This window comes from Squalius cephalus (genome assembly GCF_949319135.1).
Source record: "Squalius cephalus genome assembly, chromosome: 13".
NCBI lineage: Eukaryota > Metazoa > Chordata > Actinopteri > Cypriniformes > Leuciscidae > Squalius > Squalius cephalus.
In genome coordinates this window covers 27848992-27864898 of record NC_137134.1, presented here as the reverse complement: position 1 = coordinate 27864898, position 15907 = coordinate 27848992, and the positions used below count along the sequence as shown (strand labels likewise).

Genomic DNA, 15907 nt, shown 5'->3' with positions numbered 1-15907 from the left:
AGCTGCGTTGAAGTGCACGCGCCCTCCCTTCTCTGACCGAGTCCCATGAAGAAGAGTTATCTCTACCTTCACTTGAGTTCCGTTGCCAACAGATCAAAGACTGCTTTTTAATAGACCTCTTAAATCAATAAAGTATTTGATCGTAATAAATCTCATTTGTCTGCCTGTTGTGTCCTTGCGGTGTCGGCTCCTCGCGGTGGTGCGCGGGTGAGGGGCGTGGCTGGTCATCTGATGTCCGCCCCGACCTGTGCTGGTGACATTATGAGCTAATCTGTTTTTATAAATAAAACTCTTTACATTCGATTATCATGAAAACACACCCCAGGGAACGATCGACTCGGTAACCATGTGTTAATTACCCCAAGGTTCATTTTTCACTGGAGTTGTCCTATAAATACGATTGTCACTCCTCTTTTGAGCACTTTAATCTCATTCCGTCCAAACTGGCTTTTGTAATTTATGGGAGTGACCAACAAATTCTACAACCAAATTAATTATGATAGTATTTAGACATAACAAAACTGAACTTATAATTGTAGCACTTACCAGCTGTGTTCTCTTCGAGATGGTGATGCAGTCATGTGATTCTCAGGCGAACGAAGCTTTGGCCGTCACAAATCACGTGCTCACGGCAAAAACGAATTAAAAAAACGTCATTCATTTAATACTTTTTGTACTGTTTAACACAGTGTCTTTTTGTACAAGAATAAAGTTCAACATAAGCCTATACTATCAATGAAGTGGGATCTGCGTTTTTTAATCAGTTTTATTTTGATAAACATGACAATATAATATCGTGACATGAAAAGAGCTTTTACTGTTATAAAAATGCAGATGTGTACCATTTTCCTTTCCTCTCAACCTTAGACTATGTCCACTATTATGGATTCACTGAAGCTGTGATCCGATTGGCTCTCTCTGCTCTGGTGGGCGTGGCTGCTGTTGCTGTGCTGGTTTATGAGGTCAGATCAAGACGAGTTTGAAAGCGGAGTGGAGGACAGAAAGATGTTCTGCTACGTTTTATCCTCTCTCACAATCAAAACAACTGTGAATGCCTGCAATGTTTACTTTGTCACTGCATAGCATTTAAAATAAAAAGTAAGGAACTTGCATCCTATTGTATTGTATTTTGTATTGTATTATTGTATTATTAATTGTATTAAATCTGAGATAAGAATAAGAATCTCTTTAGCTGCACATATGCTCAGACATTCAAAGGATGTTCCTGTAGTTTGCCACTGTTGTTCAAACAATGAGTGTCACGATACCACACACCGGAAACAGGGATAGATCCAAGAGCAGTTTATTGGGCAATCCGTAACTCATAAACCAGTCTAGGCAGGGGTCAAAATCCATATAAGCAGTCCATAACGAGAAACAAAACAAGAACAGGCAAGAAACAGACCTCCAAAGTGGTGTAACAAATAACAAGGACTCCGTGACAAACACTGAAACAACCAGGGTATATACATACAAGGTGACGGGAAACAGCTGTGTGCAATGATACAATGAGTGACAGAACAGGATGATGGGAAATGTAGTAAGAGTGAATGACACCGTGGGGAAAGAGGACCTCTAGTGGTTACCCAGGGAAACACAAACCAGACACTGTGACAATGAGAAAGGTGAGTTTGAACGGGTGAATCTTAAAGTGTTTAAACTGTTTTATCACATTGAACATGACAGATACAAACTCCATCAGACTCTCACAATGAAACACTGTCAGATGAATTTGACCGTAGAAAGATTGAATCAAATGTTGCCAAGTACTTTAAATTGATTTCACAATTATAATAACAAATGAGGTGAACACAAGATGAAAGGACAAGCTGGCGCCAGATAAAGCAGTTCTGTGACCTCAGGGTTTCAGCCGTATCATTAATGAAGTGATGCTTCAGCCTATCAGCCCCTTTGTGAAAGTGAACTGTTTATCTATTTCTTAGCCAATCAGATTCATTCAACCTGATATGATGATGTAGTTGGTGACATGTGTAAGAGTATAATTGATGTTGTTCTGAAACTGTACGCCTTTTGGGGGGTTGAGATAAAGACAAGACCATGGCAGGGCGAGACAGAGTCAAGAACAGACCAGCGCTCCTTAAATTCTTTGAAAAGATCCACATTTACTGCCTGAGAAATGACTTATATTTAATCAATAGAATAAAAACACCTCCAGCTGTGTGCTTAACAATCCCATCAGCAACCAGACATCCACACATCTGAACTCTGTCACACACATTCAGGGGGTTATATTAGTGATATGAGGAAATAATTTTAATTTAGGGGTGAACTATCCCTTTAAATACGTTTAAGCGCTTTAATCCTGTTTTATACACAGACTTTTGTAATATAAAGTAATACACAACCTGCCTTCAAAGTAAGGCCCTAAAACACCACTGTATCATAGAAATAAACTATACCTACTATTGTTTCTATGGTTATTAATAAGTGTATAATACTATTATAATATTAATAATTTGTATTAATAGCCACAGATTACAAAAGCAACGAGGCCTTGCATACAAAAGAGTATAAATTTGGGTATTGGGTGAGTTTTTTTTTTTTTACTCTTCTTCTGCCATCTGGTGCTCAAAAAGATGAAGTGCATCTATAGAGCATTTGCATGGCTAGATTGGACTTTCCTTGAACTGTAATTCGGTTTTTAATGACATGCCAAATTTGAACACAAAACCTTCACTTGGTACACTTCAATTACCAAATTCTGCTAGTTGAACAACGTCTGAAACTATACTCTCATATCTTCTTTGTTTGCGATGATGATTGACACAATATATTTTATGGTTATAACTAAGTTCAGATTTAATGTACTCAGATTTTATTGTGTACATACAGTAAATATGGTATGAAGCAACACACATTTCACACAATTTTACCTTTTTATTATTTATTAATATTGAATATATAGGTATAAGTTGCATGCTAAAGATGAAGTGCATCTATAGAGCATTTTCATGGCTGGATTGGACAGCTGTTAGGAAGCAAAATAAGTGTTTTTTCACTAGAGGACAGAAATGTAATAAGATCAGAGGCATATCTATATTTAACATGAACATGTATTCCTCAAGCAGATGCTTTTGTCAAAATCAATAAAACAACACAAAACACAACACACTGTGGTTATAGTGAAACTAAGTACTAGGATTGAACAAAGGCACTTTTTCCACCTTTTTTGCTATAAGTGCAACAAGAGAAATTAAAGTGCGTCTTCGTGAATACAAAAAAATTCAGATCACATTTACAATTTGGCATTCACATCTGATTGGAAGATGAACAGATTCACTTCAGATCAGACTCTTATTTAAGCAGAATTACTAAAGTAAAATAAGGCACACATTTGCAATTTTAACGGAAATAATATTAAAAAGAATGTCAACATCAGGTTGTTGTTTTTTTTTTTTTTTTTTTACAATAAAAGGGTCACTTACAGTGAAGTTCTACCAGAAAGACTCTGGAGATAAAGTGATGTAACAAAGCATATATTTATTGAAAGCCCGGCAAGCATTGTAAAGTTCTTTGGCGTAGGCCCCGTCCATAGCTCGTAATCCGAGGGTAGCGGATCTGCATCTCCTGCCTGAAGACGAAGGCAGGGCGCAGCCGACCCCCTTAGAAGGTATAGACAGGACCATCCTGGTGGTGGTGGGGAGGGTGGAGGTTGTTGTGGCTTCGGCATCTGCGAACTCAAACATGTGTAAGTACCTATCTTTTATACTGAAAGTATAAAGACGTGATTGGATAGAGATGAAGGTAATAAGTGACGTAGTGATTGAGTCTTCCTGGCAGAACTTAGTTAAAGCTTCCATTTCAGTAACCCTGAATGGTCAAAGATGCACTAATGGTTTTCTACACATGAAGAGAAGGTCATGTGATCTCAGCTTTAAAGACACCGTGATCAATGCTGAACAACAACATTAATCTGGCACTGGTGTTATTTGCATAAAACAACACATTCAATGGTTAGAGAAATACTGCTGTGGTAAAACATCAAAGAAAAAAGCATATTACTTAAACTCACTGTCTACAATCACACAAAATCAAAAAGTCAGACTAGTATTATGTTAGCAGGTATGAAGTGTAACATAAAAACAATATATGAAACTCGTTTCCCAGTTCATCTAAAACCAAAGAAGCTTTTTACATGCAAGTTTAACAGCTCAACAGACACAAATTAATTTCTCACTTTAAGGCTCATATAAGCAGAAATATGTTTTTGTTGTTGACGCTGGAGCTGAACTGTTGATGATGTCAGAGTGATTGACACTGGTGGGCGTGTCTTATCTCATCACAAGTAAACTCATCCCCTCCTGTTCAGTCCCTGCATCCCGATCCTCTTAATTCACCGGCGGCATCTCTACAGTCGCTGAATCATTCACTCTGTTTCCTGAGGAATCAGCCAGAAAACACACAGACAATTACAGATATTAAAAAGAGAGATGTACTGATCTAGAGATTTCAAAACTTAAGCTGAACACACACTACAAGATAATCGGGCCGATGTGTCCAATTCTCCCCTTCCGAGTCAATCTATGCACTGGTCTATGACTGGAAAATAGAGTCGTTGCAAAAGAAACGATACATAGCTTACATGTCACATTAAACTGGCAAATTTCAGAATGTTGTAGGCAATTATTTTTGGAAGCAATTACATGTTTAATCTTGTCTTGCCTGGATCTTTGGTGTAAACTCGTGAACGATCATGATCTTAAGCTAAAGAGCTTCAACACACAACAGAATCTCACCTGCTTCCAGCAGTTCCAGTGGAGGATGAGGTTTAAACAACAATCACAGACATATTAGACAATGACAATTTTTCATTCATTAGACATTGTGATTTCAAAAAAAAAAAAACAAGGTCATATATAATCACATCTCAGGTTAGCTGTCAAGCGAGCTGTTGCTTGTTCAATTCAAAACATGCGTGAACCAATGATCACTGACATCAAGCCTGGCAAGATGCGTCTTGTAGTGCCATGTTCTTTCTTTTCATATTTTTCTCAAGAAACTGAATTTATGATCTAAATAAAAGCTGAAGGAAGTACTTGTGGACGCAGGACAGCAACAAAACGTGTAATTAGGGTTGAAACGATTACCGGTTTCAGGATAAACCACGATAAAATGTCCTGGCGGTTTGTCGTTTAAAATTTAATTATCATTAAATCCGTGATTATGAAAAACTGGCAGTAAATCCTGTCCAGTCATCATCAGTCTGACGCAGGCACAGCATGCAACGTTGTTTTTTGCACGAGAACACATGGCAGAAGGCAGTGACAGCCCTTGGGAGATTTTTCAGCCTTGGATCAAATCTGAGGTGTGATCATATTTTAGCTTATACAAAAGTATTGGGGGACACTTATTAGAGGATGGTCACCCTGTCTAAAGAACATGCAAAGTCGCTACAAAAGGGGAAACAGTTCAAATCATCTTCGTGACCACAACTCTTACAGATCAAATCCAAGGAAATTAACCTTTCCCTCAATCCCAAAAATAAGTTGAGGAAATAATTGGACACAAAATATTGTTTTGAATAGAAATATTTCATTATATCACTTGTAATTAACGTGAAGAAAAGTTCGAAGCAAGTGGCTTTGAGCCAAGACGAACAAACATGTCCATACAAGATTATTATTATGGGCCAACTTGCCCCATCATTTTAGTAATCAACTGCACCCCTGCTTCCCTCTATCTTTCATAAAGCTGAGGATATATGTGCCTTGATTATTATTACATATGTTAAGGGTTGAAAGAATCTTAGCTATGCGTTTTGATCTTTGTTAGGTAACGTTAGGTTAAATTATGCTGTTTCCTGGTGATTCAATCTTATAGTTGTAGATTATTCAGTTGGATCATTTCTCCAACAAAAGGAAGGTAAGAAAAGGGACACTGATATAGACCCTAACCCCCAATAAAACATAGTTTCTCAATATATCTCCTCCTCTCTGGTTCACATAGTGAAATAATCCTTTGACATGGTTAAAAATAAAATCCTGTTGGCGATTACGTTCCCCTCCAGCGGGTGTAAGTTACTCAGAGTAATATGACACGTTGCGCTCTGACTCAAGTGCCTGTGTCCACTTATGTCTCCTTAAACACTTGTTTTTTGGGGTCGAAAACTTGTTTTTTTAGTTGTTTGCTGTACACCCTGTCACATAGCAGCTTTTAGACAATGTTCTGTCTTTTGTTAGAAGCAAGAAATGACAAGGAGGCGTATTACAAAGTCAATGGAGAGTGTTGTTTCCCCCCAGTGGACGTGGTTTTCAGATTATGAACATAAGATTACTGTCTCTATGACGAGTCACGCAGGCACTGGGCTACTCCCCACCTGACCAGTCTAAAATAGTCGGAATATAAACACTGTGTGTACATAAGAGTATTTATAAAAAAATAAAAAACTGCCGGTGACATGCAAATTAAACATGCAACACTAATAACTGTAATACATAAGAACAAATTCTGACATAAATACAATATTTCTCTCTGCAGATGCATTATTTATTTAGTATATGTTTCATGCTTTGGCTTTGTTTGGAACTATTTTTATTGATAGAGCAAAAACACAAAGTGGGTCATCACTTTTCACAAAGACATCTATATTTTAAAAATAAATTGAAAAACTACTTACCAAAGACAGTAACAAGAAATGTCTCGTTTGTGGTTCCTCTTCTGCCGCTGATCTGTAGTTTATAAACTCCAGTGTCTTTAGTTCTCATGTCTGCGATGATCAGAGATCTAGTCTTCTCATCCAGCTTCAGTCTGCCTCTGAATCTCTCATCATCATCATGTGTCTCTCCAGTCCCTCCTCTGATTTCAGCTATGAGAATGTCTTGATCTCCAAACCTCAACTGTATCTGATCATCTTTCTGTATTTCAGTTTTAGTCTCTAGAGTGAGTGATTTTCCCTCTTTCACTGATATGTTCCTCCCTTCATTAATGACAACAGCACATAGAAACAGAGAAACACAAAGACATGTTGCTATTAGATCAAGAGTGTGCATGTGAACATCACAGCTTGAAACTACTACATCAATATCATTCAGATGGACATGATTTGCTGTCTTCTCACACAGAAAATTCTTATTACTGTCTCAGTTCCAGTTTGCTGAAAACTGATCTGAGAAGTGCTGATCTAAATAAAAGCTTAAGGAAGTACTTGTGGAATTTTTTCTGTGAGGGTTATGTTTGGGGGACAGAAAAACCATTAAGCCAATGGAAAGTCTTCATAATGATAGTGCCACCACCGTGTGTGGGTGTACGTACGTACGTACGTACGTACGTACAGTATGTGAGTCAAGAGAACTGGTACAAATAAATTGCCAGTGACATACAAATTAAAATGTAACACTAATAACTTTAATACTTCATAACAAGTTCTAACATAAATACCATATTTCTTGCAAATACATAATTTAATATATTTTTTCATGCTTTGGCTTCGATTGGAACTATTTTCATTGATCGAGCAAACACACAAAGTAGATCATCACTTTTCACAAAGACCTCATCTATATTTTAAAAATAAATTGAAAGAGAACTACTTACCAAAGACAGTAACAACAAATCTCTTGTTTGTGGTTCCTCTGCTGCCGCTGATCTTTAGTTTATAATCTCCAGTGTCTTTAGTTCTCATGTTTGTGATGGTCAGAGTTCCAGTCTTCTCATCCAGCTTCAGTCTGCCTCTGAATCTCCCATCAGGAACACCAGCAACATGTGTCTCTCCGGCCCCTCCTCTGATTTGAGCTATGAGAATGTCTTGATCTCCAAACATCCACTGTATCTGATCATCTTTCTGTATTTCAGTTTCAGGGTCTAGAGTGACTGATTTTCTCTCTTCCACAGATATGTACACGCCTTCATTAGTGACAGCAGCACATAGAAACACAGAAACACAAAGAAATGTTGATCAAGTGTGCATGTGAACATCACAGCTTGAAACTTTTTTCAGATTTGCTGTCTTCTCACATATTACTGTCTCAGTTCCAGTTTGTTGAAAACTGATCTGAAAAGTGCAGAAAAATCTAAATAAAAGCTGAAGGAAGTACTTGTGGATGCAGGTCAGCAACAAAATGTGTTTTAGATCAATTTGACAAGCTGTGAAGCTGAATAAAAGAGCGAGATTGAGATGAATATCCTGTCATGTTATGACTCTGTTCTGTCTCCATATTTTGAGCTAAAGATGCTAGATCATGTCACACACACACACACACGTTTGTTTTACAGTCTAGTTCACCGGTGAATTGTGAAACTAATCTTACATGTTTGAATACTGAAATGATTTAATTCTGTGTGTTTGGATGTCTGTATGTTACAGAGTTATTGCTGTTCACCACTTGAGAACTGTGGTTCCACTGCAATGTGTTGGTCAGCCACATGTGGATCAGGATTTATCTTTCCCTGCATGTCTTTAGCTTTTATTACTTATTTATTTTAATTGTTGCTTTTGTTGTTGATGTACAGCCATGTAATAAAATGTTGAAATTACATCTTTTTGCAGCTTTATCTTTTCTTCATTTGATTGAGTTCTCTGGTGAACATGTTGCATTTTATTACTAAATATTAAAACTGATTTTTTATTTAAAATGTTTATCATGTTACCAAGAATTTCAGCATTAAAAGGTTGCAAAGGAAATGTGAAGATGACATGTCAGTGTCACACAATGTTATTCTTATTGCCTTAAAATTACTGACAAATGCAAGGTGTCTTCACTGAATGACTGAGTAATTCATAAAGGAGACTTTGTGTTCCAATATTTGGGGAAGCAGCATTTTGACGAGAAAATGTCATTCAAGTGTCAAACAATGTCATCATTTAAGACTATCAGCTTCTGAGTGTGAGGAACAAGTTAACACAAGCCCAGACCATTGCCATAATCAAACACTGAATTGTGAATGATCTGAATATCATAAACCAAACATATCAAACAGATCTCGAGTAGCTCAGTTAGATAAATTGCCACAACAGTATTTAATGGTGATTTACTTGGATGAGTTGGAATCCCAAAAGAAGGAATTTAAGACCTTTTTTGTTAAACTTACTTTTGCGGTTACAAATTATGAAATCACTTATTTTTACTTTTACACTGATACCAACAATCACATAGTGAAATAGTTTTCTTGTACTGGACATGTTGCACATGTTTGCTGAATTGGCAAATCTGTGGCGATCGTTCACAGCTGGAGTTAAGCGCTGGAGTTAAATCACCAGTTAACAGTGACATGGAAACCAGTTAAACGGCAACACATGTTGATCATCATCAGCTTCAGCCGATGCAGCTCAAACAGCAATGCACAACATTAATAACTAGGATTGGGACTGTTATATTACATAACATTATAATGAGAACACTATTGTAATAAAACAATAGACATAGGACACTAAATATTAAATTATAAAAAAAAATAAAAATGCAAAAAAAATGTCTGTGAGTGTGAGGGTTATGTTTAGGGGACAGAAAAAACATTACGCCAATGGAAAGTCCTCATAATGATAGTGCCACCACCGTGTGTGTGTGTGTGTGTGTGTGTGTGTGTGTGTGTGTGTGTGTGTGTGTGTGTGTCTGTGTGTACAGTACATGAGTCAAGATTATAAACTGCCGGTGACATGCAAATAAAAACATGTAACACTAATAACTTTACTACTTAAGAACAAGGTTGAACCTAAATACAATAACCTCTGCAAATACATAATTTAATATATTTTTTCATGCTTTAGCTTTGATTGGAACTATTTTCATTGATCGAGCAAACACAAAGTGGATCATCACTTTTCACAAAGATCTATATTTTAAAAATAAATGGAAAATTAACTACTTACTATAGAGTCTAACAACAAATCTCTTGTTTGTGGTTCCTCTGCTGCTGCTGATCTGTAGTTTATAATCTCCAATGTGTTCATTTCTCATGTTTGTGATGATCAGAGTTCCAGTCTTCTCATCCAGCCTCAGTCTGTCTCTGAATCTCCCATCATCATCATGTGTCCCTCCGGTCCCTCCTCTGATTTCAGCTAGGAGAGTGTCTTGATCTCCAAACTTCCACTGTATCTGATCATCTTTCTGTATTTCAATATCAGGGTTTAGGATCACATTATTTCCCTCACTCACGAATATGTTCCTCACATCTTTAGTGACAGCAGCACATAGAAACAGAGAGAAACACAAATAAATGTTGCCATTAGTGTGTGTATGTGAACATTAGAGTTTGAAATTACTACATAAAGATCATTCAGATAATTATCTATCAGTTTGAAATGGAGAAAGACTCAAAACTTCACATTACTGTCTGTGACAAATCCTGACGTCTTTACACATGAGTTTATTATTTAAATGGTCACTTTGTGCAGGTAAGATGAACTGATTTGCTAATACTGTATATGATCTAGTGTTTGGGACCCTTTTTGAGACGTTCACCGGTTCAAAACTCAAGACTAACATCACACTCGTAACACTCCATCAGTAAGTTGGCTAGCGATGGAGCAGCTAAAATATATATATTTTTTAAAATTGATATAATATTGGAATAATGTTATAGTAATGTGTGATGTTTGTGGATGCTGCACACTTCAGAGTGACCGAGCAGTGCTCTGTTCTGCATCTAGTATATACTTTGCATATTCATGTGAAGCTGTTTCTCATGATGCCGCTTCTGGACAGTATACTTTAAATCCTAATTACGGTTCTCTTACAGTTCACTTTTTTCACATTCAAGTAATTTCAAGCATTTTTAATTACTTTTAATAATTATACAAATTAAATCATTTTATAATGTAAATCAACATTTATTTTTCTGGGGAAAAACATTTTTCCACCAGATATGGAATGAGGAATGTGGACCCCATTTCCATCTGATTTTAAGATGAGCTAAATCTGGCTCACTAAAAAGAGATGGAAAGTTTGAATCACTTTGGTCCGCTTTCACACAACACATCCCAAACCACATCCCATAATGATCATGTGTTTGACGGAGATTCACTGAGGGCAGAGATGCATTTAGGCCGGACAGCATTTCCATTACAATGCGATGTGGTCACATGCGCTTTGACTACCGGCATATGGGATTTCAGTGATCGATCACAAAACGTTTTAGATCGGTTTCCACCAGTATTCAGCACAGAACACTTAAGGTGGATGTTAATACCAGGTGTCAAATGGGTCATAAAGTACTACTGAAATGCTGATTCCTTCAGAAACAAAACAAATGCCTGTGTTCACAAGTGAGACATTAAATTATTCATTCAACTGATTTGTTCCAAACACTGATTGATTCAGGAACAAAAAAGTAACTGTCTTTACGAATGAGACATTAAATACATTACTCTGTAGATTCCTTCATAAACACGGATTCATTCAGGAATGAAACACTGCTACTGTCTGTTACTTGGAGACACTCAACTTCTGTGGCTTTATTTTCATTGGCGGAGCAAAAGCAGACAGTACTTCTTATTGAAAAGCAATATCACACTCGCAATTGTGCTGTTGGTCTGATTATATGACCTTCATATGTCAACAGAAAATAAAATTAACCGACAAACATCCCTTGCTAACAGTTTTTTAAAATGTAAAATCCTAATAGAGGGTATATATGGTATTATAAAAATAGGTAGAAAACACTGTTCAAGCATTGTAGAGCGTCGTAGTAAAAAAAAAGAAAAATATTTCATGAGGTAATTCCTTCAGTGTGATCACTTCTCACTTGATTTGACAGCGGCAGTCAAGCATAGTAATCAAAACACAACAGTGGACATTAGAAAGGGTCACTTTCCCAAAACCCTTCAGTAATTCATAAGCCTTCAGTACACAAAATGCTTAGTTACATCACTGAAAGCATTGATAACTTGCATTTAGTTCAATAGGAGATTTTTAAACTTTAAATCTTAGATTTCTTAAAGGACAAATCCAGTGAAAAATGAACCTAGGGGTAATTAACACATGGTTACCACGTCGATCGTTCCCTGCGATGCGTTTTCATGAAAATCGAATGTATAGAGTTTTATCTTTAAATACAGATTAGCTCATAGCAGTAGTATATGGGGCACAGAGTAAGTAAAAGTAAATCGCTAGTTAATACCACTAACAAGGCTCAAAATAGCCTCACACTAACACGGTAACATAATGAGGGTCCTTACATACAAACCGAAGCATTGAGAACTGTGTAAGTAATGTACTGTCCTTATAAAGTATCTTCTTATTAAACTGTCTGTACACTTACACAGTTCTCAATGCTTCGGTTTGTATGAAAGGACCCTCATTATGTTACCGTGTTAGTGTGAGGCTATTTTGAGCCTTGTTAGTGGTATTAACTAGCGATTTACTTTTACTTACTCTGTGCCCCATATACTACTGCTATGAGCTAATCTGTTTTTAAAGATAAAACTCTATACATTAGATTTTCATGAAAATGCATCGCAGGGAACGATCGACTCGGTAACCATGTGTTAATTACCCCAGGTTCATTTTTCACTGGATTTGTCCTTTAAAAAGTGACAAACATAAATGATACTGATAATAATAATTACCATGCAAGAACTTTGATCATTATTACACTGACTGGAGGAGATACTCACCTCTGAAAACAACTCTGAATGTCTTGTTTGAAACCCCACTGATGGATTTGATCTGTAGAAGATAATCTGCAGCATGTTTCATTTCAGTGTTTGTGATGGTCAGAGATCCAGTCTTCTTGTCCAGCTCCAGTCTGCCTCTGAATCTCCCATCAGCAACATCATCATATTTAGAGATGATTCCTCCTCTGATTTCAGCTATTAGGGGTCCGTTATTTCCAAATCTCCACTCTATGAGATCATCTCTCTGTATTTCAGCATCAGTCTTTAGAGTCACAGGATCTCCTTTAAACACTGACACTGACTCCACTTCATGTCACAGGAGCACATAGAAACAGAGAAATGAGGAGATTATAAGAGATAAACATAACATTTCTCAGGAACAATTTTTGAAGAGGACACAAATAATACAGCCAAAATTGTACTTGTAAGGATATGTGTACACAGAGGATTAATAGCCTTACTAATATTAGTGTAGCATGGAGACAGTGCCATTATCCTTCTATCCAAAGTTTCTCTCTGGTTCAATGAAAAAGCTGACTCTTGAATGACAAAATATTCCTCTTCAAAACCATTTATTTATTGCAATGTTTTTGAAGTTGTTATCGCCATGTTTGTTATAGTGGATGACTTACTATACAACAACGGTATTAAACAAGCTACCAAACATAGCAAACTCATGGGAAAATACATCGGTTATCATTCTTTTTTTTCCGTCATGACTAATTTATTAATGTCTCCACAGACAAATACAATCCATATAACTCTGATTGTATTTGTCTGAAAGAAGAAAGTCATATACACCTAGAATAAATCATGGGCTAATTTTCATTTTAAAGTGAACGACTCCTTTAAACTGTCGTAAATCTCGAATGCTTTAGCACAGACTTAAGTTTGATCTCTTTTCAAAGACGACATATGGCAGATTATTGCTGAAGTGAAAAAAAAATGTTCGAAAAAGTGAACTTAAAGTAACAGAATTTTATGTGCATTGTTATGAAATTTTTATATGAGATATATATTTTCAAAAATCACATTTTACTCTAAAACTGCAAGAAAATCAAAGTCATAAATCTAAAGTTTGAACTTGATCTCAAAAAATTATCTTTCAGTAAGATTTTGTTTGGCTGCAGTAGCCTACCAAAAAGTTTTTGTACTAGATAAAATTAATCTCCCATTCATTTCCAATGCGCTCATTTTTTACCGCGATTGTGAACGTCTCACTCAACGTCTTATTTTTTAATTCTGCTATTTATTCCATTAAGTTTAAGGCGCAGACAAGACGTAGACGCTACATAAATCACGTGTGGCAGTGAAAGCTGCAGTACTTAACTTTTGGCACTCTAGCGGTTAATAAACAGAACTGCATGCATCTTGCCGGAGCTACTTCTCTCTATTTACATCTATGACTAGTCACGCAGGCACTGGGCTACTCCCAGGCGGGTAATCCATCGACCGAAAGTTGAAGCCGGCCGCATGCCGCCATCTTGTAGCAGAACTTCACTTAGCATTCCCATTGACTCCCCATTAATTTTGGCATCACTTTGACAGCGAATAACTTTACATCTGAGGCGTTTAAAGACTCCATTTGTCCATGATTTATTTCTAAAGAAACACGACAATGTATAAAGGGCTCCATTACCCTCTATGTTACATTATGGCCCCGTAGAAACAGTTTTTTTTTTTATTATTAATTTATTGACAGTATTTGCAGTTTCAAACAACACATACAAGTACACATACACACAACTACATAATACGTACATAAATAAAACATATCCCAGGGAGTCTGCAAAGTCCAGGAAGGCTAATCAACAAGTAGTCCAATTATAGCATCACTTACAGTGATTCAGTCACGTGACGTCACAAGTGTTGAATATGTCTGCACAGTCAACCCCCCATAGAAACAGTTTTTTGTAAAAATAGGCTAACGATTGCGTCATAACCACTCGACTCTCTGTCGCACAGTAGAGAAATTACCGTACAGACAGGAGGAGAAGCTTGCGGGCAATCGGGGGGACGTTAAGGCATTACATTTTAAAATAAATACTATACAAATTAATTAATCAGAATACTTACTCCTGCTCATTCACGCCAAAAAACTCTTTGCTCAAGCTCGCCGTCTCTGCAAGATTAACGTTGGCAGTTTGCACGCACAGCTGCTAGAATATTTACATCTGTCAGACAGGTTGCTCACGTCATCAAGCTTAGTTTGAGTCTGCGCGTCAGGAACGGAAGTGCTAAAAAATCGCTAAAAACGGGCTTCATAGATATCATATAAAGGCTAGATGGCTCAAGGCGGAGTCACTTCCGGCATCACCGGCGGCCATCTTAGGACAGGGCTCTGTGAATTAAGGTGAGTGAGCAGCACGCACACAAATCCTCTTATCTCGCTGAAATCTGGACGGATTTACAAACAGTTTGGTTTCTTACAAACGTTATTAACGTGGCTATTATTCTGAATGCTTAAACATTTTGAACATAATTATTCATATGTATGCAGTATAATAGCTACATCTCTGACGTTTATAACAAACCAAACCGTTTGAAAATCGGTAGAAAATTAAGCAAGTTATGGTTATTTAAAAGTACATGCACCATGTTATGAGTGAGCGAGCACCCTGTCGTAAGATGGCCGCCGTGTGCGGATGTCGAGCTCCATTGGCCAGCAGCGCGGACGAGCCATCTAGCCTTTATATGATATCTATGACGGGCTTCACTTGTCTCAATTGAGTTCCAATGAGATGGCTCTGTCCACTTCTTATACTGTATATGGCTACTCCACAGCGGTGTCGACCCGAAACAGTATAAAATAGTCTGAATATAAACACTTCTTATAGGTGGACCGTAGTGATTCAGGATGAGACAAAAAGTTTTCCAGTTTGGAAAATAGATTCATGATTTGCTTGCTCATTATATATATTTTGTCCCTGAGTTGAATATGCACAAAACCCCTTTTTCCTGAGCATGTTATTGTCCCAATATTAACCGCTTCTCATCTATTACAATCCTCTACAATACGAGTAGGCCTAGATGGCATCATAAAGCCTGTTTTTTTTTTTGTTTTTGGTTTTTTTTCACAGATGATTGCTTTTAAAAAATATATTATTTGGGGTTTAAACCATTTTGCCCAAATAGAAAAAAAAAAATCAAGTAGCAGTGACAAGGCTACCTTGAAGTGTCGAGTCAGACGTCACACGTCATTCACGTGATTTTTGATAAAGGCTATTGCATTTTTATAGCTTATTGTTGGGGTTATTATTGTGTTTTATCTTTTATAATTTTAATAGGCCAAGGCTACACAGCACTGGTATACAAGACATGGTCACCAACTCGATC

The 15907-nt window shown here is 37.0% G+C and overlaps 1 protein-coding gene across 1 annotated transcript in view; it reads right to left on the bottom strand.

Annotated features, from left to right (window-relative positions):
- Positions 1-3426: 3426 nt before the first annotated feature.
- LOC307169806 (muscle M-line assembly protein unc-89) overlaps positions 3427-15907 on the bottom strand; it is a 536691-nt gene continuing 524210 nt past the window's right edge. The window contains exons 19-22 of the mRNA XM_079890622.1: positions 9827-10122; positions 7555-7863; positions 6638-6937; positions 3427-4399 (exon numbers count right to left, since the gene is read on the bottom strand). Of these exons, the coding sequence (XP_079746748.1) occupies positions 4350-4399; positions 6638-6937; positions 7555-7863; positions 9827-10122 (955 nt within the window). The 3' untranslated portion in view covers positions 3427-4349. The remainder of the gene's footprint in view (positions 4400-6637; positions 6938-7554; positions 7864-9826; positions 10123-15907) is intronic.